General features: G+C 34.2%; 3 protein-coding genes across 4 annotated transcripts in view; 2 read left to right on the top strand and 1 right to left on the bottom strand.

The window, feature by feature from the left end:
• The window catches only part of LOC139499578 (solute carrier family 12 member 8-like), a 44,340-nt gene extending 42,614 nt beyond the window's left edge, over positions 1–1,726 (bottom strand). The window contains exon 1 of one of the 2 annotated variants that reach the window (XM_071288314.1): positions 1,624–1,726. The gene's annotated coding sequence lies outside the window, so the exon portion shown is untranslated. The remainder of the gene's footprint in view (positions 1–1,623) is intronic. The other variant, XM_071288322.1, reaches the window with a different exon arrangement.
• A 929-nt stretch (positions 1,727–2,655) lies between these two features.
• On the top strand, positions 2,656–8,268 carry LOC139497733 (uncharacterized). Its single transcript, XM_071285968.1, has one exon. The coding sequence runs from the start codon at positions 2,656–2,658 to the stop codon at positions 8,266–8,268; it is 5,613 nt and encodes a 1,870-aa protein (XP_071142069.1).
• Positions 8,269–10,120: 1,852 nt separating this feature from the next.
• Positions 10,121–14,129, top strand: LOC139498865 (toll-like receptor 4). Its single transcript, XM_071287449.1, has one exon. It carries the CDS (start codon positions 10,147–10,149, stop codon positions 12,685–12,687), a length of 2,541 nt encoding a protein of 846 aa, XP_071143550.1. The 5' UTR covers positions 10,121–10,146; the 3' UTR covers positions 12,688–14,129.
• The last annotated feature ends 2,756 nt before the right edge of the window (positions 14,130–16,885 follow it).

The raw sequence follows: 16,885 nt of genomic DNA on the forward strand, positions 1-16,885 counted from the left end.
GATTATGGCTTCCGTTGATGATCACCTAAAAACTACTCAAACGGCGTCTTTAATCTTGTTATATATTCTTTTGAAAAGAAAAAGTGAGATAAATCAAAATGAATAGAAATCAAAATTTTCTTAAATCTCTTGTATCCGAGAATAAACAATATTGTCAGCTATTAGCGACCTGAATTACGAAACTGTCGATTGGAAATTACTCTCTTTGATAAGCCATAGGATTTTTTTTTAAATTGAAACAATTGAATAAGTAAAAATAAAAGTCATTATAATAATTAAAGACTGTGACATACAAATACATCGATCTGATACTAGAATATCGACCCCCTTGCCATATTCACCCGGATTTATTTTAGCTTTACCAAGCTAAGCAACAGTTGTGTCCCTTAGATTGTTGAACTTCCGGTGTTCGTTTGAGTCGAACTACGTGTATCTCGAAATATTTCTATGGTCCAGCTGACTTCGACATAACGAGAGTCGACTGTATATCAAAAATGCATTGTGACATCACAATTTCCATTTTAAAAATGATTTATAAACATGCTAAAAAAGCATGAATTTAATACATAACATATATCCCTATGATGTACGAAAACATATGTCATAAATATTTGTTCGGTCCAAGATTACTCTGAAGACAGAAGGACCCAAGGCCCCAGCTTGTCCCAGTCTGGTAAAACAGCCGTTGGACATCAGAGCAATCTTGGACTATTATTTGTCATGCTTCAGACAAATTGGCAAAACATTAAGTCAATGCAAGGCTGCAGCATGATAATTTTTTTCAAATTCCTCTGTTAAAGATGAATATCATTCCATCTGTGTTCATGCACTTACCACTTTCGGGAATCTGTGTCCATAGCGTTAAAATATATAAGTATCTCGACTCTAAAAGACCAAAACGGATTATCCCCCCTTCTTTTTTGCCAATACTAACAAGTTAGCATAGAGAAATTTTTATTGGATCTTAATATCTTATTTTAATATACATGATATAGTGAAATGTGGAAACTGTGTCAATGTTTTCATTGCCATGGCAAGGGTGGTGTAGTCGGGTAACACGAATGACCGAATAACAGGGGGTCTCATCCCGATTTCCTGGTTTTAATATGGTGATAAACAAGAAATCACCATTTATTTATTAAAGAGGTCATCCACTATTTTATAGGTAACGAATAAACACATCTGACACAACTTTTAAAGGAGGCCGTCCTGGTAAACTTTGAAAATTAAACCCTCTGAGTAATGTTGTTCTTAATTATTTGCTTTCAATTTGTGCATTTTGACCAATATATTCAGTATGTACCGTGGTGTAGTCTGTAGACTGTAGTCTAAATAATTATGAGGTAGACCTGGCAAGGCTAAAAAATATTTCAATTTTTTTCAAAATTTTCTGGGACGACTTCCTAAGACAGTTGTAAGAAAGTGTCCCAGAAAAAAATAAAATAGCCTGCCAGACGTTGTATATTCTAATTATTTTGACTAGGGTTGGTGCTGCTGGGGATGATTTTCCCTGTACATTTAGCTACGAAAACGGCAAAGTGCATGTGTTGACCTAAATATGACTGGAGGAAATATGGGGGGAACTGTATGGAAACGAGGAAATCAATATAGACAACTTCTTACCAAATGACTGTCAAATTACTTCAGAATATTAAACGCACACACAAAAACAAATTCTCATCGAGTTCAATACAGTCTTTTCTAACATTCTTCACAAATACGGAACAGAAAAGATATATTTCCGAATTTTAACAGTGTAAAATTCAATTACAGACTTGTAAGGGATATTTATGGGTAAATCGGAGACGGATAACTCGAATCTGGGATTAATAAATCTATTAAATAATCCTAGCTCAGATCAAATTCCCCAAAAGGAGATACATGCACAGTTCATAGCCTAAAGTATTCGTTACCTACATTTTTTTTGCTACAGTTGTATCAGGGACATATATAAATGTATTATATGTCTCTGATTGTATACTAAGTACTTACTATACTATCTGTTAGATTTGAAATGTAATTCCAAATTGTTGGGTTACTTCATTTATTATTACTGAAGTTATTTATTTTATTTGTAATACTTGTAGATACGATTTTTGGGTATTTGCGCATACATGTAACGTTGCGCTCTTATGAATTGTTATATTTCCCGTTTTTAAAGTTTTATGACGTTTAGCCTTTTACGTACGTTAGTTACGTTGTCTAGTTTTTATTCATTACAAATTATTTGATATTCGGAGACACATCATAATTTTATAGAGAGATCATAATCAGTAAGAGATAATTTATTTACATTTTTAAGAACAATATTTATTTAAAGAAGAAATATTAAGAATTGTAAAAGTATTTATAAAGTAATATTTATTTCAATTAACTTTTAATTTAACAAGTTATTCATGAAGCGTGAAAGAAAGTGTTTTCTATTGTTTGATTAGTATTATGCCTTTAGTGTTTTAAGTTACATTTTAACTTATGTGTATTTGTATTTTATTGTAGAGAATCGGTTGATATGATATAAAGTATAAGAAGCCAAAATTAAATGTAATTTTGAAGAAATAAAAGATACTTATAGACCGCATACTCGAGTTATCGCCTTATTTATAATTTGATGCCTGAATGATGTGATCCGCTATAATTCTCGATTACTCCAATAAGATGGATAGCGAAGAAGCGTATGAAGAATCTCGGAAGAGAAGAACAGTTAATTTGTCTCAGCTAACTAAGTTATACAATGAATTAGAAACAAAGATGATTTCACGGGATATTATGAAAACTGTAAAAACATTATTCACAAAATTGTGCGACCGATATGAACAATTTAAAACTGCACATCTGGAATGTTTGGATTTGTGTACAAACTCGGATATTTTTGAAACACTAGAAATGAACTTTGATAGTTCACAGAAAAACTTTACAGAATTTCGTGAAAGATTCAATGAGTGGATGCGCGAACCAGAAATTGCAAAAGATGAAGAAGACAAGAATAGCCGTGTCACGTCGGTGTCCCGGACTTCATCGTCAACACAGTATAGGCTGAAGCTAGCGAGGGCCAACCGCTTAAAGGCCGAGGTTCAAGTGAAGAAAATGGAAGAAAAACAAGAACTAGAACGCGCTCGTCGAGAAATAGAAATGAAAGAACAGATGTTAGAAAGAAAAAGTCAGCTAGAAGAAGCAAAGTTAGAAGAATCTGTGTGGCAAGAAGAAGAAGAAGAAGATACTGAGGTAACATTTAAGAACCAGCAAAACATAAACGTGCCATTTAACACAGAAAATAAGACACTTAATAATAAGGAACATGTTACAACAAAGAGTACAGAAAATGTCGTTTCAAGGATAGAGTGCACCACTGCCGGAAGTTTACAGTCAAGCAGCAGCATCGATACTGCATTCCAAAGATTAGCATCAACACTACAAGAAGGATTCAATCTACCTAAACCTGAACTTTTGACTTTTGATGGAAAACCCACAGATTACTGCAAATTTATAAAGAACTTTGAAACGAATGTTGAATGTAGAGTTACAGATGATCAGTTAAAGTTAAGTTATCTAATACAGTATTGTAAAGGTGAGGCTAAATCTTCGATTGAAGATTGTGTATTGTTAGAGAAAAAGGGTTATGAACGTGCTAGGTCTATTTTACACTCACGTTATGGCAGGTCACACATGATAGTTAGGTCTTATATAGAAAATCTTGTATATGCTGCCCCGATAAAGGCGTCAGATTTTGAGTCACTTTCAAAATTAGCTCTTGAAATGCAAAAGTGTGAGATAACTTTATCACAATTAGGATATGTTTCTGATATAGATAATACTGATAATCTTAGAAAGATTGTAAAGCGTTTACCTATGCATTTAAGGGTAAAATGGGTTGATATTGCTCATTCCATTACTGAAAATGGTAGAGAACCTAGATTTTCTGATTTAGCAAATTTTATTGATAAAAAGTCTCGTCTAGCTTCGTCAATGTTTGGTCTAGATCTCGTAAGAGAAAACTCAAATACATATAGAAAAGATATAGACAAACGTACTGATATGAATACAAGAGAAAAGGTATCTACATTTGCTTCTAATAATATGTATGACAGCAAGGCTACGACACAAGATCATAAATGTATTTGTTGTAATGGTACATGTAATAATTTAGAATTGTGTGTAAAATTCAAGTCTATGAGTTTAATCGATAGAGTCAATTTTGTAAGAACTGCTAAGCTATGTTTTAATTGTTTAAAGGGTAAACATTTTTCAAGGGACTGTAGAAAAGCTAAAATGTGTACTGTAGAAAATTGTAGCTCTAAACATCACATTTTAATGCATAGTTGGGGTAAAAATAACAACACTGATCACACGGCTACAAAGGTAGGCATCCATTGTTCATCCGCCGGGACAGTTATTAAGAATTGTCTAGGAATTATACCCGCCGAGGTTAAAGGGTCAAATGGAAAAACTTGTCAAACTTATGCCTTGATTGATGATGGAGCGGATAAAACGTTATGTGACGAGCGTTTGATAAAAATGCTAGAAACCGAAAGTAGACCGGTTACATTTAAAATGACAACAGCAACAGCACAGCGAGTCCGACATGAAGGTCAAGAGGTTGACTTACATGTACAATCAGTTGGCAGCAACTGTCCGATAACACTTAGTAAGGTATGGTCAGTTAAAAATCTACCGATATCGACACACTCAGCCGCAAATAATAAAGATATTAAGAGTATTAAACACTTGTCAGATATTTATATACCAGAAATAAGCAGCAATAAAGTTCTGCTTCTAATAGGCACCGATACACCAGAAGCACATATTCCCATAGAAGTGCGTTCAGGAAGTAGTCATGAGCCATATGCCGTACGAACACGCTTAGGATTGATCGTTAGAGGACCAATCAACAACACAAGCACCAGTGATGTAGTTAACATCAATTTTGAGCATGCAGATAATGTACTTTTGCAGCAGCAGTTAGAGCGACTTTGGACCACTGATTTTCTCGATCAGCCTAGCACGGAGAAAGTATGCATGTCTCTGGAGGATAAACGCGCCTTGAAAACAATGGAGTCAACAATAGCCTATGATGATGGACACTATAAACTCGGATTACCGTGGCGGGATGAAAATGTAAAATTGCCGAATAATTTGCCTTTAGCACATGCTCGATTAAATCAATTACACCGCAAATTGTCACATGATCCGAAGCTGCATGAGATGTACACAGCAACGGTAAGTGATTATATACAAAAAGGATATGCAAAGGAAGTTACTGATGTAAGTAATGAGTCAAGTCACATATGGTACCTTCCACACCACCCTGTCACAAATGAACATAAACCCGGAAAGGTGAGAGTAGTCTTCGACTGTGCAGCCAAATTTAAAGATGTTTCGCTAAATAGCCGATTATTACAAGGTCCAGACTTTATGAACAGCTTGGTAGGAGTTCTAATGAGATTTAGACAAGACCACATTGCATTAGCTGCTGATATAGAGGCTATGTTTCATCAAGTCCGCGTGAAAGACGATGACTGTGATGCTTTACGATTTTTATGGTGGCCTAATGGAAACTTAAAAGTACAGCCAAAATGTTACCAGATGCAGGTTCATCTGTTTGGTGCAACATCATCGCCCAGTTGTGCCGCATACGCATTGAAAAAGACAGCTATTGACAACGGTGAGTTATTTGAAACAGAGATAGCATCAACCGTAGAGAGAAACTTTTATGTAGACGACCTCTTGAAGTCAGTGGACACGGAAGAAAGGGCCGTTCAGCTTGCAACGGATTTACGAGAAATTATGAAACGTGGTGGATTCCGATTAACGAAGTGGTTAAGTAACAGTAAAGTCGTTATAAACGAAATACCGAATTCGGAACGAGCACCTTCAGTTGAAATTTTGAAGTCAAACACAGCTTTGCCGACCGATCGCGCAATAGGCGTAATATGGGACGTAAATGATGATGCCATCAAATATAAAGTCAAACTCGAGGAGAAGCCGCTGACAAGACGCGGAATAACTTCTACGGTAAGTTCGATATTTGATCCACTGGGACTCATAGCGCCAATCATTTTAAAAGGGAAGATTATATTACAAGATCTAAGTAAACAGCCAATTAAGCTTGGATGGGACGATCCTATACCAAAAGAAAAAGAAGAAGAATGGATAAAATGGAAATCGACACTGCCAGAAATTGAAAATATATCAATACCTAGATGCTTCAAGACAAAAGACATGAAAGAAATATCTGATGCTCAACTTCATATATTTAGCGATGGTTCTGAAATTGGTTATGGAGCATGCGCTTACTTACGTCTAGTAGACACTAATGGAAAAGTGAACTGTTCACTTATTCTGGGAAAATCTCGTTTAGCGCCATTAAAACAGACAACGATTCCCAGACTAGAGTTATCAGGTGCCGTTGTTGCTTGCAAACTTTACGAAATAATTAGAGACGAATTAGAGATTAAGATTGACAGCGTAGTATTTTGGACCGACTCTATGATAGTACTTGGATACATTAAGAATGAATCTCGTCGTTTTAAAACATTTGTTGCAAACAGATTAAGCAGCATTCACGAGTTGACATCACCAGGTCAGTGGCGATATGTAGATACAAGATCAAATCCTGCCGACATAGCATCTAGAGGCATTCTTGCAACAGAAAATAAACAGATCAAATTTTGGCTCCATGGACCAGAATTCTTGTTGAAAGACTCGTATGAATGGCCGAAACCAAAAGCTGTATCAACGGTAGACGAGCAAGACATTGAGATCAAAAGGGTCGTTATGATTAACTCAACTACAACTGATTCGATACGCGATATAATTACATACTTTTCAAACTGGCAATTATTACAACGGACTGTAGCATGGCTAATCCGTTTCAAGAAATATTGTATACGTCGTTTCTTAAAACGAGACGACGAAATAAAGACAGACAGCTTAAATGCTGATGAATTACAGGAAGCAACAAGGTATATATTGATACATGTACAACAAGAATCATTCTTAAATGAAATCAAAATGATTGAAAAGCAAAATCCTGTTAAGAAAGATAGTCGTTTAGCATCTTTAAATCCTGTTATGCATGATGGGTTATTGCGCGTCAAGGGACGTCTCAACTTGTCACTAAGCAAATGTCCGGTCATTATACCAAATTCTCATCACGTGACCACTTTGATAATCAGGTCGTTTCATGAACAAAATGGTCATACAGGAATGGCACAAGTGCTAGTATCATTACGGGAAAAGTATTGGATTTTAAAAGGACCTAGTACTGTCCGAACAGTTTTGAACAGGTGTGTAAGATGTAGACGATATCAAGCACCGCTTTGTTTTCAGAAGATGGCTTCTGTTATAGACGATCAGAAAACTCCTGATAAACCACCATTTACCTTTGTTGGAATAGACTACTTTGGTCCATTAAATGTTAAAGTTGGACGTTCAGTCGTTAAAAGATACGGTTGCCTTTTTACATGTCTGACAACAAGAGCTGTTCACATAGAAGTAGCTCATAGTTTGACTACAGATTCCTTTATTTCTGCTTTCCAACGTTTTACGAGCAGGCGAGGCATACCTGAAAAGGTGTATAGTGATAACGGGACAAATCTTGTCAGTGGAGAATCGGAACTTCGGAAATGTATTGATCAATGGAACAAAACAAAAATATCCAGTTACATGTCACACAAGGATATTAATTGGACTTTCAATCCGCCAAACGCTAGTCATCGTGGTGGTGTATGGGAAAGAATGATTCGTACGACACGCAAAATTCTCAGAGCTCTTGCAAATGAACAACTGCTTACCGATGAACAGTTACTAACCTTTATGGCTGAAGCTGAAAGAATCGTCAATGATAGACCGATAACAGCAGTCAGTAATGATTCTCGAGATTTGCCAGTTCTCACACCGAATATGTTATTACTAATGAAAAACAACACTTCAATACCGCAAGGGGTGTTTGACGAGAAAGATGTGTATGCTAAAAGGTGGTGGAAGCAGATACAATACTTAGCCAATGTATTCTGGAGACGTTGGTTACGTGAATATTTGCCAACTTTACAACAAAGAAATAAATGGCAAAGAGAACAACGAGATGTAAAGATTGACGACATTGTAATCGTTGCAGATGACCATACATCGAGAGGACAGTGGCCATTGGGCCGAGTAATTGAGGTCATTAGGAGCCGCGATAGTCTTATACGTAGTTGTGTGATCAAAACAAAAGAGTCAAAATTTTTAAGACCAGTAACTAAATTATGCATACTTGAATGTTCTCAATAGAATTTACAATAATTAATTGATATTTTATTAGTTTTTTGTGTGATGACAATTTTAAGAAATGTCATGGTGGGGAGTGTTAGATTTGAAATGTAATTCCAAATTGTTGGGTTACTTCATTTATTATTACTGAAGTTATTTATTTTATTTGTAATACTTGTAGATACGATTTTTGGGTATTTGCGCATACATGTAACGTTGCGCTCTTATGAATTGTTATATTTCCCTTTTTTAAAGTTTTATGACGTTTAGCCTTTTACGTACGTTAGTTACGTTGTCTAGTTTTTATTCATTACAAATTATTTGATATTCGGAGACACATCATAATTTTATAGAGAGATCATAATCAGTAAGAGATAATTTATTTCCATTTTTAAGAACAATATTTATTTAAAGAAGAAATATTAAGAATTGTAAAAGTATTTATAAAGTAATATTTATTTCAATTAACTTTTAATTTAACAAGTTATTCATGAAGCGTGAAAGAAAGTGTTTTCTATTGTTTGATTAGTATTATGCCTTTAGTGTTTTAAGTTACATTTTAACTTATGTGTATTTGTATTTTATTGTAGAGAATCGGTTGATATGATATAAAGTATAAGAAGCCAAAATTAAATGTAATTTTGAAGAAATAAAAGATACTTATAGACCGCATACTCGAGTTATCGCCTTATTTATAATTTGATGCCTGAATGATGTGATCCGCTACACTATCTCATATGAAAAAAAGGCAGTAGGCACTGGCTATTTTGCCGACTGAGGGACGTAGCTGCAAATAAATTTTTCCTGAATATTTCTAGTGTTTTTATGAAGAAAAATAAACAACATTACTGGGAAAGAGTGCAGGGGGGGGGGTGGATGGGGGGGGGGGGCAATCTTAATAAAATTAATGTTAACCTGTTTTGGGCTTTTTCAAGGTGTTGTTAGCTGTCATTTGAAAAATAATGTCTGTTATCTGTTCGGTTAAAATGTTCGATGTTGTTTTAACTGTTTAATACACAATGGGATTTTTGTTAAATCTGTAATTACCTGACCTGTTTCGAAAAAAATCATCTCTGTTACCTATAACATAAAAAAAAAATTTAAGTTTTTAATATTAATAAATCGATTTTTAATATTAATAAATCGATTTTTAATATTAATACTAATTTTTTTTTTTAATCAATGAATAGAAATTTTTTAATGATAATATATGTTTTAGTATTAATAAATAGAGATTTCTCTTTAATATTAATAAATAGGTTTTTAGTTTTTTTTTAACGCTTTTTAGTGCATTTTTCCTTTGATCTTTTTTGTGATAATTTTTCATATCATGCCACTCGCTTGAGATTGAAAATTATCGCTAGAAACTAAGGAGGCACGTGGCATTGTTAATGAAATTGACATGAAATTGACAACGTCGTCATAGGTAAAATAGCGATAAATAGATTATCATTAGTCATCTCAACTCGATTGCTTTTCTCGCTTTCGCCGTACCGGCTCAAGCGAGAAAAGCAATCGAGCTGAGACGATCAACGATAATCTATAAATATAATGCAGGGATTGAGAAAAAGTAATAACAAAAATACCGGACTTCAAGGTAAAGGGGAAGTCCTCGAAAACTGACAAAGTCAAACGTTAGATACCATCGTCAAGCAAAACAAAAGGAAAACAACTGTCACATTCATGACTCGGTACAAGCAATTGTCCGAAGAAAATGATAGGTAATTTGATAGACAAGTCCTATCAACATGATCAAGCTAAAATTGCACAATCATCAATTAAACATATTTAAACATCCTGTATCTAAGGGAGCTTTATAAGTTTAAAAACGCTAAAAATACACATGATATTGGTTTGTGTACATCGACGATTTTGTTTTATTATGAATACGGATTGAACATGATAGGCCATATTATTAATGCTCTGCTCCTAATCACAATAAGTATGAAGGTTATATGTGATGGTAGAACTTCATCATGCCATTACAGTTTGAACCGAGTGAAAAGACTGGTTGCTCATTGTGAAAATCAAGGATTTATGTTCGTTCCAAGGAATCTTAACAAAACTATCCAAGAATTGGATCTTTCAAACAATACGATCAAAACATTGGAAAATGGGACGTTCTACAACTATTCGACATTGGAAGTTTTAATTCTGAATCATAATAGAATATCGGAAGTACATATACACGCTTTTGTTGGCTTACCTTATCTGAAAGCTCTGAGGATACGTGGTAATCTTATAAACATAAAAAAGCTTCCTACAAGAGTGTTCAGCCCGCTTGACAATTTAACGGCTCTTGACATAGGTCGAAATGAAGAACAATCACCTGTAAACAAAACTTTCGTCTATCCAGATAAAACATTTTCAGCCTTGAAGAGACTGCAATTTCTATCATTGGACTTGTTTATGTTCCCGGAGTTTGGGGATGGATTTCGTTCACTGCAATTCATAACCGTATTAAATTTTGACCGGTGTTATTTGAAAAATAGGGATAGATTCACATTATCAAATTCAACATTTAGAAATTTTTCACCGAAGTTAAAAGAACTATACATTAGACGCTGTGTTAACTTTTTTCGACTAGACAAAGGCATTTTGCAGTATTTTCCCGAATTAAAAGTTTTGGACTTATCTAATTCAAATATTCATTTGTACCAGGCACTTAATATACTTCATCCCTATCAAAACAAGAAAATGTCTGTTATCAATTTTCACCATATAAGCGACAAGAGTCTCAACGATGACGAGTTTCCGTATTCTGTGGTAGTTACGAAAAAAATGATGAAATATCTTAGGACAATCTGCGTTGAGGCTTTAGATTTGTCAAAAACAGGCATCGTAGACGATCAACTTAACTCATTGTTTTCATTCCAATACCCAGAATGCTTCAAAACCTTCATCATATCATCCAATAGACTACCGTCGACAAACATAGAACATTACATGGAAACCGTCATTTTCTTAACAAGAGCTACAAATATGACAACATATGACATGTCATACCTTGAAAGTCAATTTTTGAACCCGGTTTATCTTGATGTATATCATCCGGAAAAATTAATCCTAAAACAAGCAGAGCAGCAAAGTTTTCAGATGCCATTTCATATAAGTTTTAAAATACCGCCATCACTTGAATTTGTTCGCTTTACCCATATGTCAGTCGTTTCTGCTACTGTTTCCATCACATGCGCAAATTCATCTATGAAATATTTTGATATTTCATATAGTGTTTTTGAACAGTATCCAATTGTACAACAGAAATGCGGAAAACATCTTAGATATTTAGATGTCTCTGGAATATCTTCAACAATGATATTTCAAACAATTCCTCTGCCAAGACTGACCACATTAAAAATGACGCATGCCAACATAGACCGGAGTATTCTTGAAGGCAAGCAGTGGATGCTAGAACAAGCACCCGCACTGAAAAATGTAGATATATCTTTCAATAATCTTTGGACATTGCAAGACACGGAATTATTAAATACTTCAGGAATAACACATCTGAATATGTCGAATAATCTTTTCAGGTCAGTTCCTACTTGTGTCTCTAAACTACGACACCTAGAATCGTTAGACCTTTCAAATAATTTGATAACGTCTGTTGATAAAACTATTCGAAAATGGTTAGATGAAATTATTGAGTCAACACACAATTTTAGCCTCGATTTGAATAACAATGCTTTTGTTTGTTCTTGCGCTACACTTGACTTTCTGTTATGGTTAACAAAGACACCGGTATCATTTGTAAATGGAAATAGTTACACGTGCACAATGTCAAATAATACACAGGTCAATCTTATGGAAGTCACCAAGGATATCAAGAGATATTTTGCTGACTGCAATGCCACCGTGTGGCTAAGGATTGGAATAGTACTAATTTCGTGTATTGTAGGTGTATCGATACCACTTTCGATTGTGTATTATTACAGATGGAAAATAATTCTGTTTATGTTTAGAAAATTCAGACGAGCAGTCGAGAAAGGGCTGCATGTAAATTATGAATATGATGTTTATGTTTCCTATGAAGAAAGAAGCATAACTTGGATAAAGAATAATCTCCTTCCGAAGACTGAACAAGAATGGGGACTGAAAATCTGCTTACATGACCGCGACCTACTTCCTGGACAACCTACTTCAGAATCTAAGGCACTTTCAATTCATCAAAGTAGACATGCAATTTTTATTATTACTGAAAATTTCAACGAGTGCGAGTGGGGAAAATTTGAAATCGAAAGGGCAAAGTATGAGAAATATACGAAAAACTTGATGAAAATCATTGTAATTTTACAAAACGTAAACGTCATTGATATCCCTGAACAACTTGTCGACATTTCAAATGATGTTAACTTTATCGAATGGCATCGAGACGAAACTGGAATTGGTGAAAATCAGACTGAATGGTTTAGACTTAAGACATTGCTTTTTCTAAATTAGAAAAAAAGAAAATTTAGAAAACAAAGTATAAACTACCACTGATAATTTCAAAAGTGGTTTAATACATGTGTGTTTATTTTGAAAAATTATGTAAGGAACTGCAAACTGAATCAGTTCATTTAAAAATCTGTAAATTTTCACTGGGAGTAGGAAAGAGAAGCGCAAATATGGCAGTGATAGGTGAGCTAGGGAGATATCCTTTATTTATTGAAGTTATAGTTAATATGTTTTCATACTTATCACGTTTAACAAGTACAGAGGACCAATTATTGTCTGAAGCTCTCCTTGTATCAAAATCCTTATCAAACCATAGTAAGAAAAGTTGGTTTAATTCTATAAGTTCACTAGCAAAATACTTAGACATAGATTTATCACAAGTTTTGAAAATCAAACTTGAAAAGATTTATTTTAAACAAACTTAAATTAAAGTATAATAAGTTGTGGTATTCATCTTTAAACAATGACAGAAAAAATATGTCATTTGGAAATAAACTTAGAACATACAGACTTTTTAAGAGAAATATATATTTTGAACCTTATTTGGCTATAGGTAATAGGAATCTGAGAATTCAGATGACAAAATTCAGAATTAGTAATCATGATTTAGAAATAGAGAGAGGTAGATACAGGGAACTTCAGGCAATGGATAGAATTTGTAATCTTTGTAAAAAAGAAGTGGAAGATGAACTCCATTTTTTACTTAAATGTTCATCTTTGGAAAGTGAGAGAGTTTCCATTATTTCCAACATAGTTAAAAGTTACAAAAACTTTCACAATTTAGATTATCAATCACAATTTATTTGGCTAATGTCCAATGAAGATAGTCACATTTTTAATCAAGTGAGCAATTTAATTAATAATTTAAATGTTGTTCGAAAACAACTATTAGAAACTTAATTAAAATTGAGAATGGAAATTGGGAATGTGCCAAAGAGACAACAACCCGACCATAGAAAAAAAAACAACAGCAGAAGGTCACCAACAGGTCTTCAATGTAGCGAGAAATTCCCGCACCCGGAGGCGTCCTTCAACTGGCCCTAAATTATATATTTTACTGTAAAAAGACAGTGGCATAATTTAGATAGTTGTACATTTTCTTATTGTAGGATCATAAAAGCACCAGGGGAAAAACCAGAATATTTAAATTCAGTTTCCTATATTTTTTAGGATCACTGTATTTGTCAAAGTTGAAACATGATACATTTTATAAATATACATTAGTGTGTCTTTCTTTTCTCTTCGTTGTTATCATTGATTTAATTGTACTCAAATAATTGTAATCATTTTGTAATCATTGTACCAAATTCAACTTGTGATTATTCTGCCTGTAATGGGCGTCTTTAATTGACAATAAAATATATTTGATTTGTAACAACCCCCTAGATACAGCATTGTATCTTCTCTTTATCTAATCATTTAAAAATAAAATATTTGCACACAAATCTGTTTTCCTATAGTTATCGCGTACTTGATCGCCCGTTTTTTTAATTGGTATATGTTTTTTAACAATGTGTGATCTTAATATAGTTATCAAAGGTACCAGGATTATAATTTAGTACGCCAGACGCACGTTTCGTCTACATAAGACTCACCAGTGACGCTCATATCAAAATATTTATAAAGCCAAACAAGGATAAAAGTTGAAGAGCATTAAGAATCCAAAATTCCAAAAATTTGTGCCAAATACAGCTAAGGTTAACTATGCCTGGAAAAGAAAATCCTTTATTTTTCGAAAATTCAAAGTTTTGTAAACAGGAAATTTATAAAAATGACCACACGAAGTGTTGGCTACTGAGCTGGTGATACCCTCGGGGACGAAACGCCCACCAGCAGTGGCATCGACCCAGTGGTGTAAATAGTTATCAAAGTTACCAGGACTGAAATTGACATTTTAATCTGAATATCTCATAAAATAGAAGTATTCCAGTCAAACTAAGTTTGAACCTCAAACTAATTGCAACAGAAAAAGTGTTAGTTCTAATCTATAGCATGTAGCCCCAAAAATATACAGAAAAAAGGTCCCATAAAACCTAACTTCCTATGGAAATTAGCATTGGAAAAAGAGTCTTTTTTGTCAGTTTTTTGGTTGATTTTCATAAAATTCATGTAAAGTATGATACTTTGATGGGGTTTATAAGTTCGTACTTGACTACATTATATATTCTCCTGCTCATGAAATGTGCAAAATTGAAGTGTTATTGGTATTTTTATGTTTTTTTGAATATTTTTAGCTCACCTGGCCCAAAGGGCCAAGTGAGCTTTTCCCACTTTGCGTCCGGCGTCCGTCGTCCGTCGTCGTCGTCCGTCGTCGAAAACTTTTACAAAAACCTTCTCCTCAGAAACTACTGGGCCAAATTAAACCAAACTTGGCCAAAGCCATCATTGGGGTATCTTGTTTGAAAAATGTGTCCGGTGACCCGATCAACCAACCAAGATGGCCGCCATGGCTAAAAATAGAACAAAGGGATAAAATGCAGTTTTTGGCTTATAACTCAAAAACCAAAGCATTTAGAGCAAATCTGACTGGGGTAAAATTGTTTATCAGGTCAGGATCTATCTCCCCTGAAATTTTCAGATGAATCGGACAACCCGTTGTTGGGTTGCTGCCCCTAAATTGGTAATTTTAAGGAAATTTTACTGTTTTTGGTTATTATCTTGAATATTATAATAGATAGAGATAAACTGTAAACAGCAATAATGTTCAGCAAAGTAAGATCTACAAATAAGACAACAATTGTCAGTTACCCCTTAAGGAGTTATTTCCCTTTATAGTCATTTTCTAACAATTTTCATAAATTTTTGTAAATTTTTGTAAATTTTTTAGAATATATTTTCCACTGTAATTACTGGGCCAAGTTCATTATAGATAGAGCTAATTGTAGCAAGAAGAATGTCTAGTAACGTAAGATCTACAAACACAATTTTGTCATGAATTTATCTGCGTCCATTGTTTTATATGCACAAAGACCAAGGTGAGCGACACAGGCTCTTGGGAGCCTCTAGTTTATTAAAGTTGCACCAATTATAAGACCGATACATTATTAAGCTATCATAAGTCTTATTAATGTATTGTTCTGTTCTGAGTGTTGATGCGTTTATTTGTACTGTATTTCTATCATGGAATGTAGTCATTTTAGTGGCATTTTCAACATTGCCATAAAGAAGGGAGGTTTGATTTGCCATAAGAGTTAAAAACAAGGTTCCACCACCATTGTTTCTTACAATGTCATGTACTAAGATATTAATATGGCAGTTGTTATAAAACTATGTATTTTGGCGTTTCTTGTTTAGCAGTTTAATGTTTCTGTTGTTCCGTTGTTTTCCTCTTATAGTTGATATGTTTCCCTCGGATTTGGTTTGTGGCCCTGTTTTGTTTCCCTCAACCGATTTATGACTGTTGAACATCGGTATACTACTGTTGCTTTTATTTGACTCATTTTTCAGACTTAGCCATTACCATTAATTCAGTACTGGTAAGACAATTCGCGTATAGTCATTTACATCTGCTGTCTATGTTCGGACGATTTAGTAATTGTTATCAGGCTCTACCCAACACCATCATATTGAACTGTCTGAAAAACAACTGAGCAGTTGTTCCCTTCACTGCCATACTGAATTGTCTGCTGTCTGAGTCAAAATGACCATTTAAAACGAAAATGTTACCAATTTGTTAAGATGTCTATAAAAAAAACTGTGCATTCACATGCCTTATTCCAATGCCTTTTTGCAAGTTTGATTCTAGCGTCATTGATGATTCTTTGTACACGAAACTCGCGTCTTGCGAACGCTAGGTATCTCTGATAAGTGTATTTGTAAAAAGGCATGGGAATGAGGCATGTGACTGCACGTTTTTTTTATAATACTACTTTTAAAATTCCTGAGCAGGTGTAGTCATTTTTCTCAAGCAGAAAATAGTAGATAAAACGTAGTTTTATAGCTAGCTAAACCTCTCAATTGTATGACAGTCGCATAAAATAGGGAATGACATGTTCGTCAGACAGGATTCGTCTAAACGTCATTTTTTCATTGTAGATATTTTTCTTAGTTACTTAAAGCAGTAGGTCAACCTATTTTGTGAATGTGTTGATTGTAATTAGGTGTACATGTACATGTTGGTCCTGTACGGTTTGTCTGCCCTCGATGTCTTTTCATGACTCATGAAGATACCAAGACCTGGTTGATAAATGTTCCGTATCAA

Source organism: Mytilus edulis, chromosome 12, assembly GCF_963676685.1.
Source record: "Mytilus edulis chromosome 12, xbMytEdul2.2, whole genome shotgun sequence".
NCBI classification, from domain to species: Eukaryota; Metazoa; Mollusca; class Bivalvia; order Mytilida; family Mytilidae; genus Mytilus; species Mytilus edulis.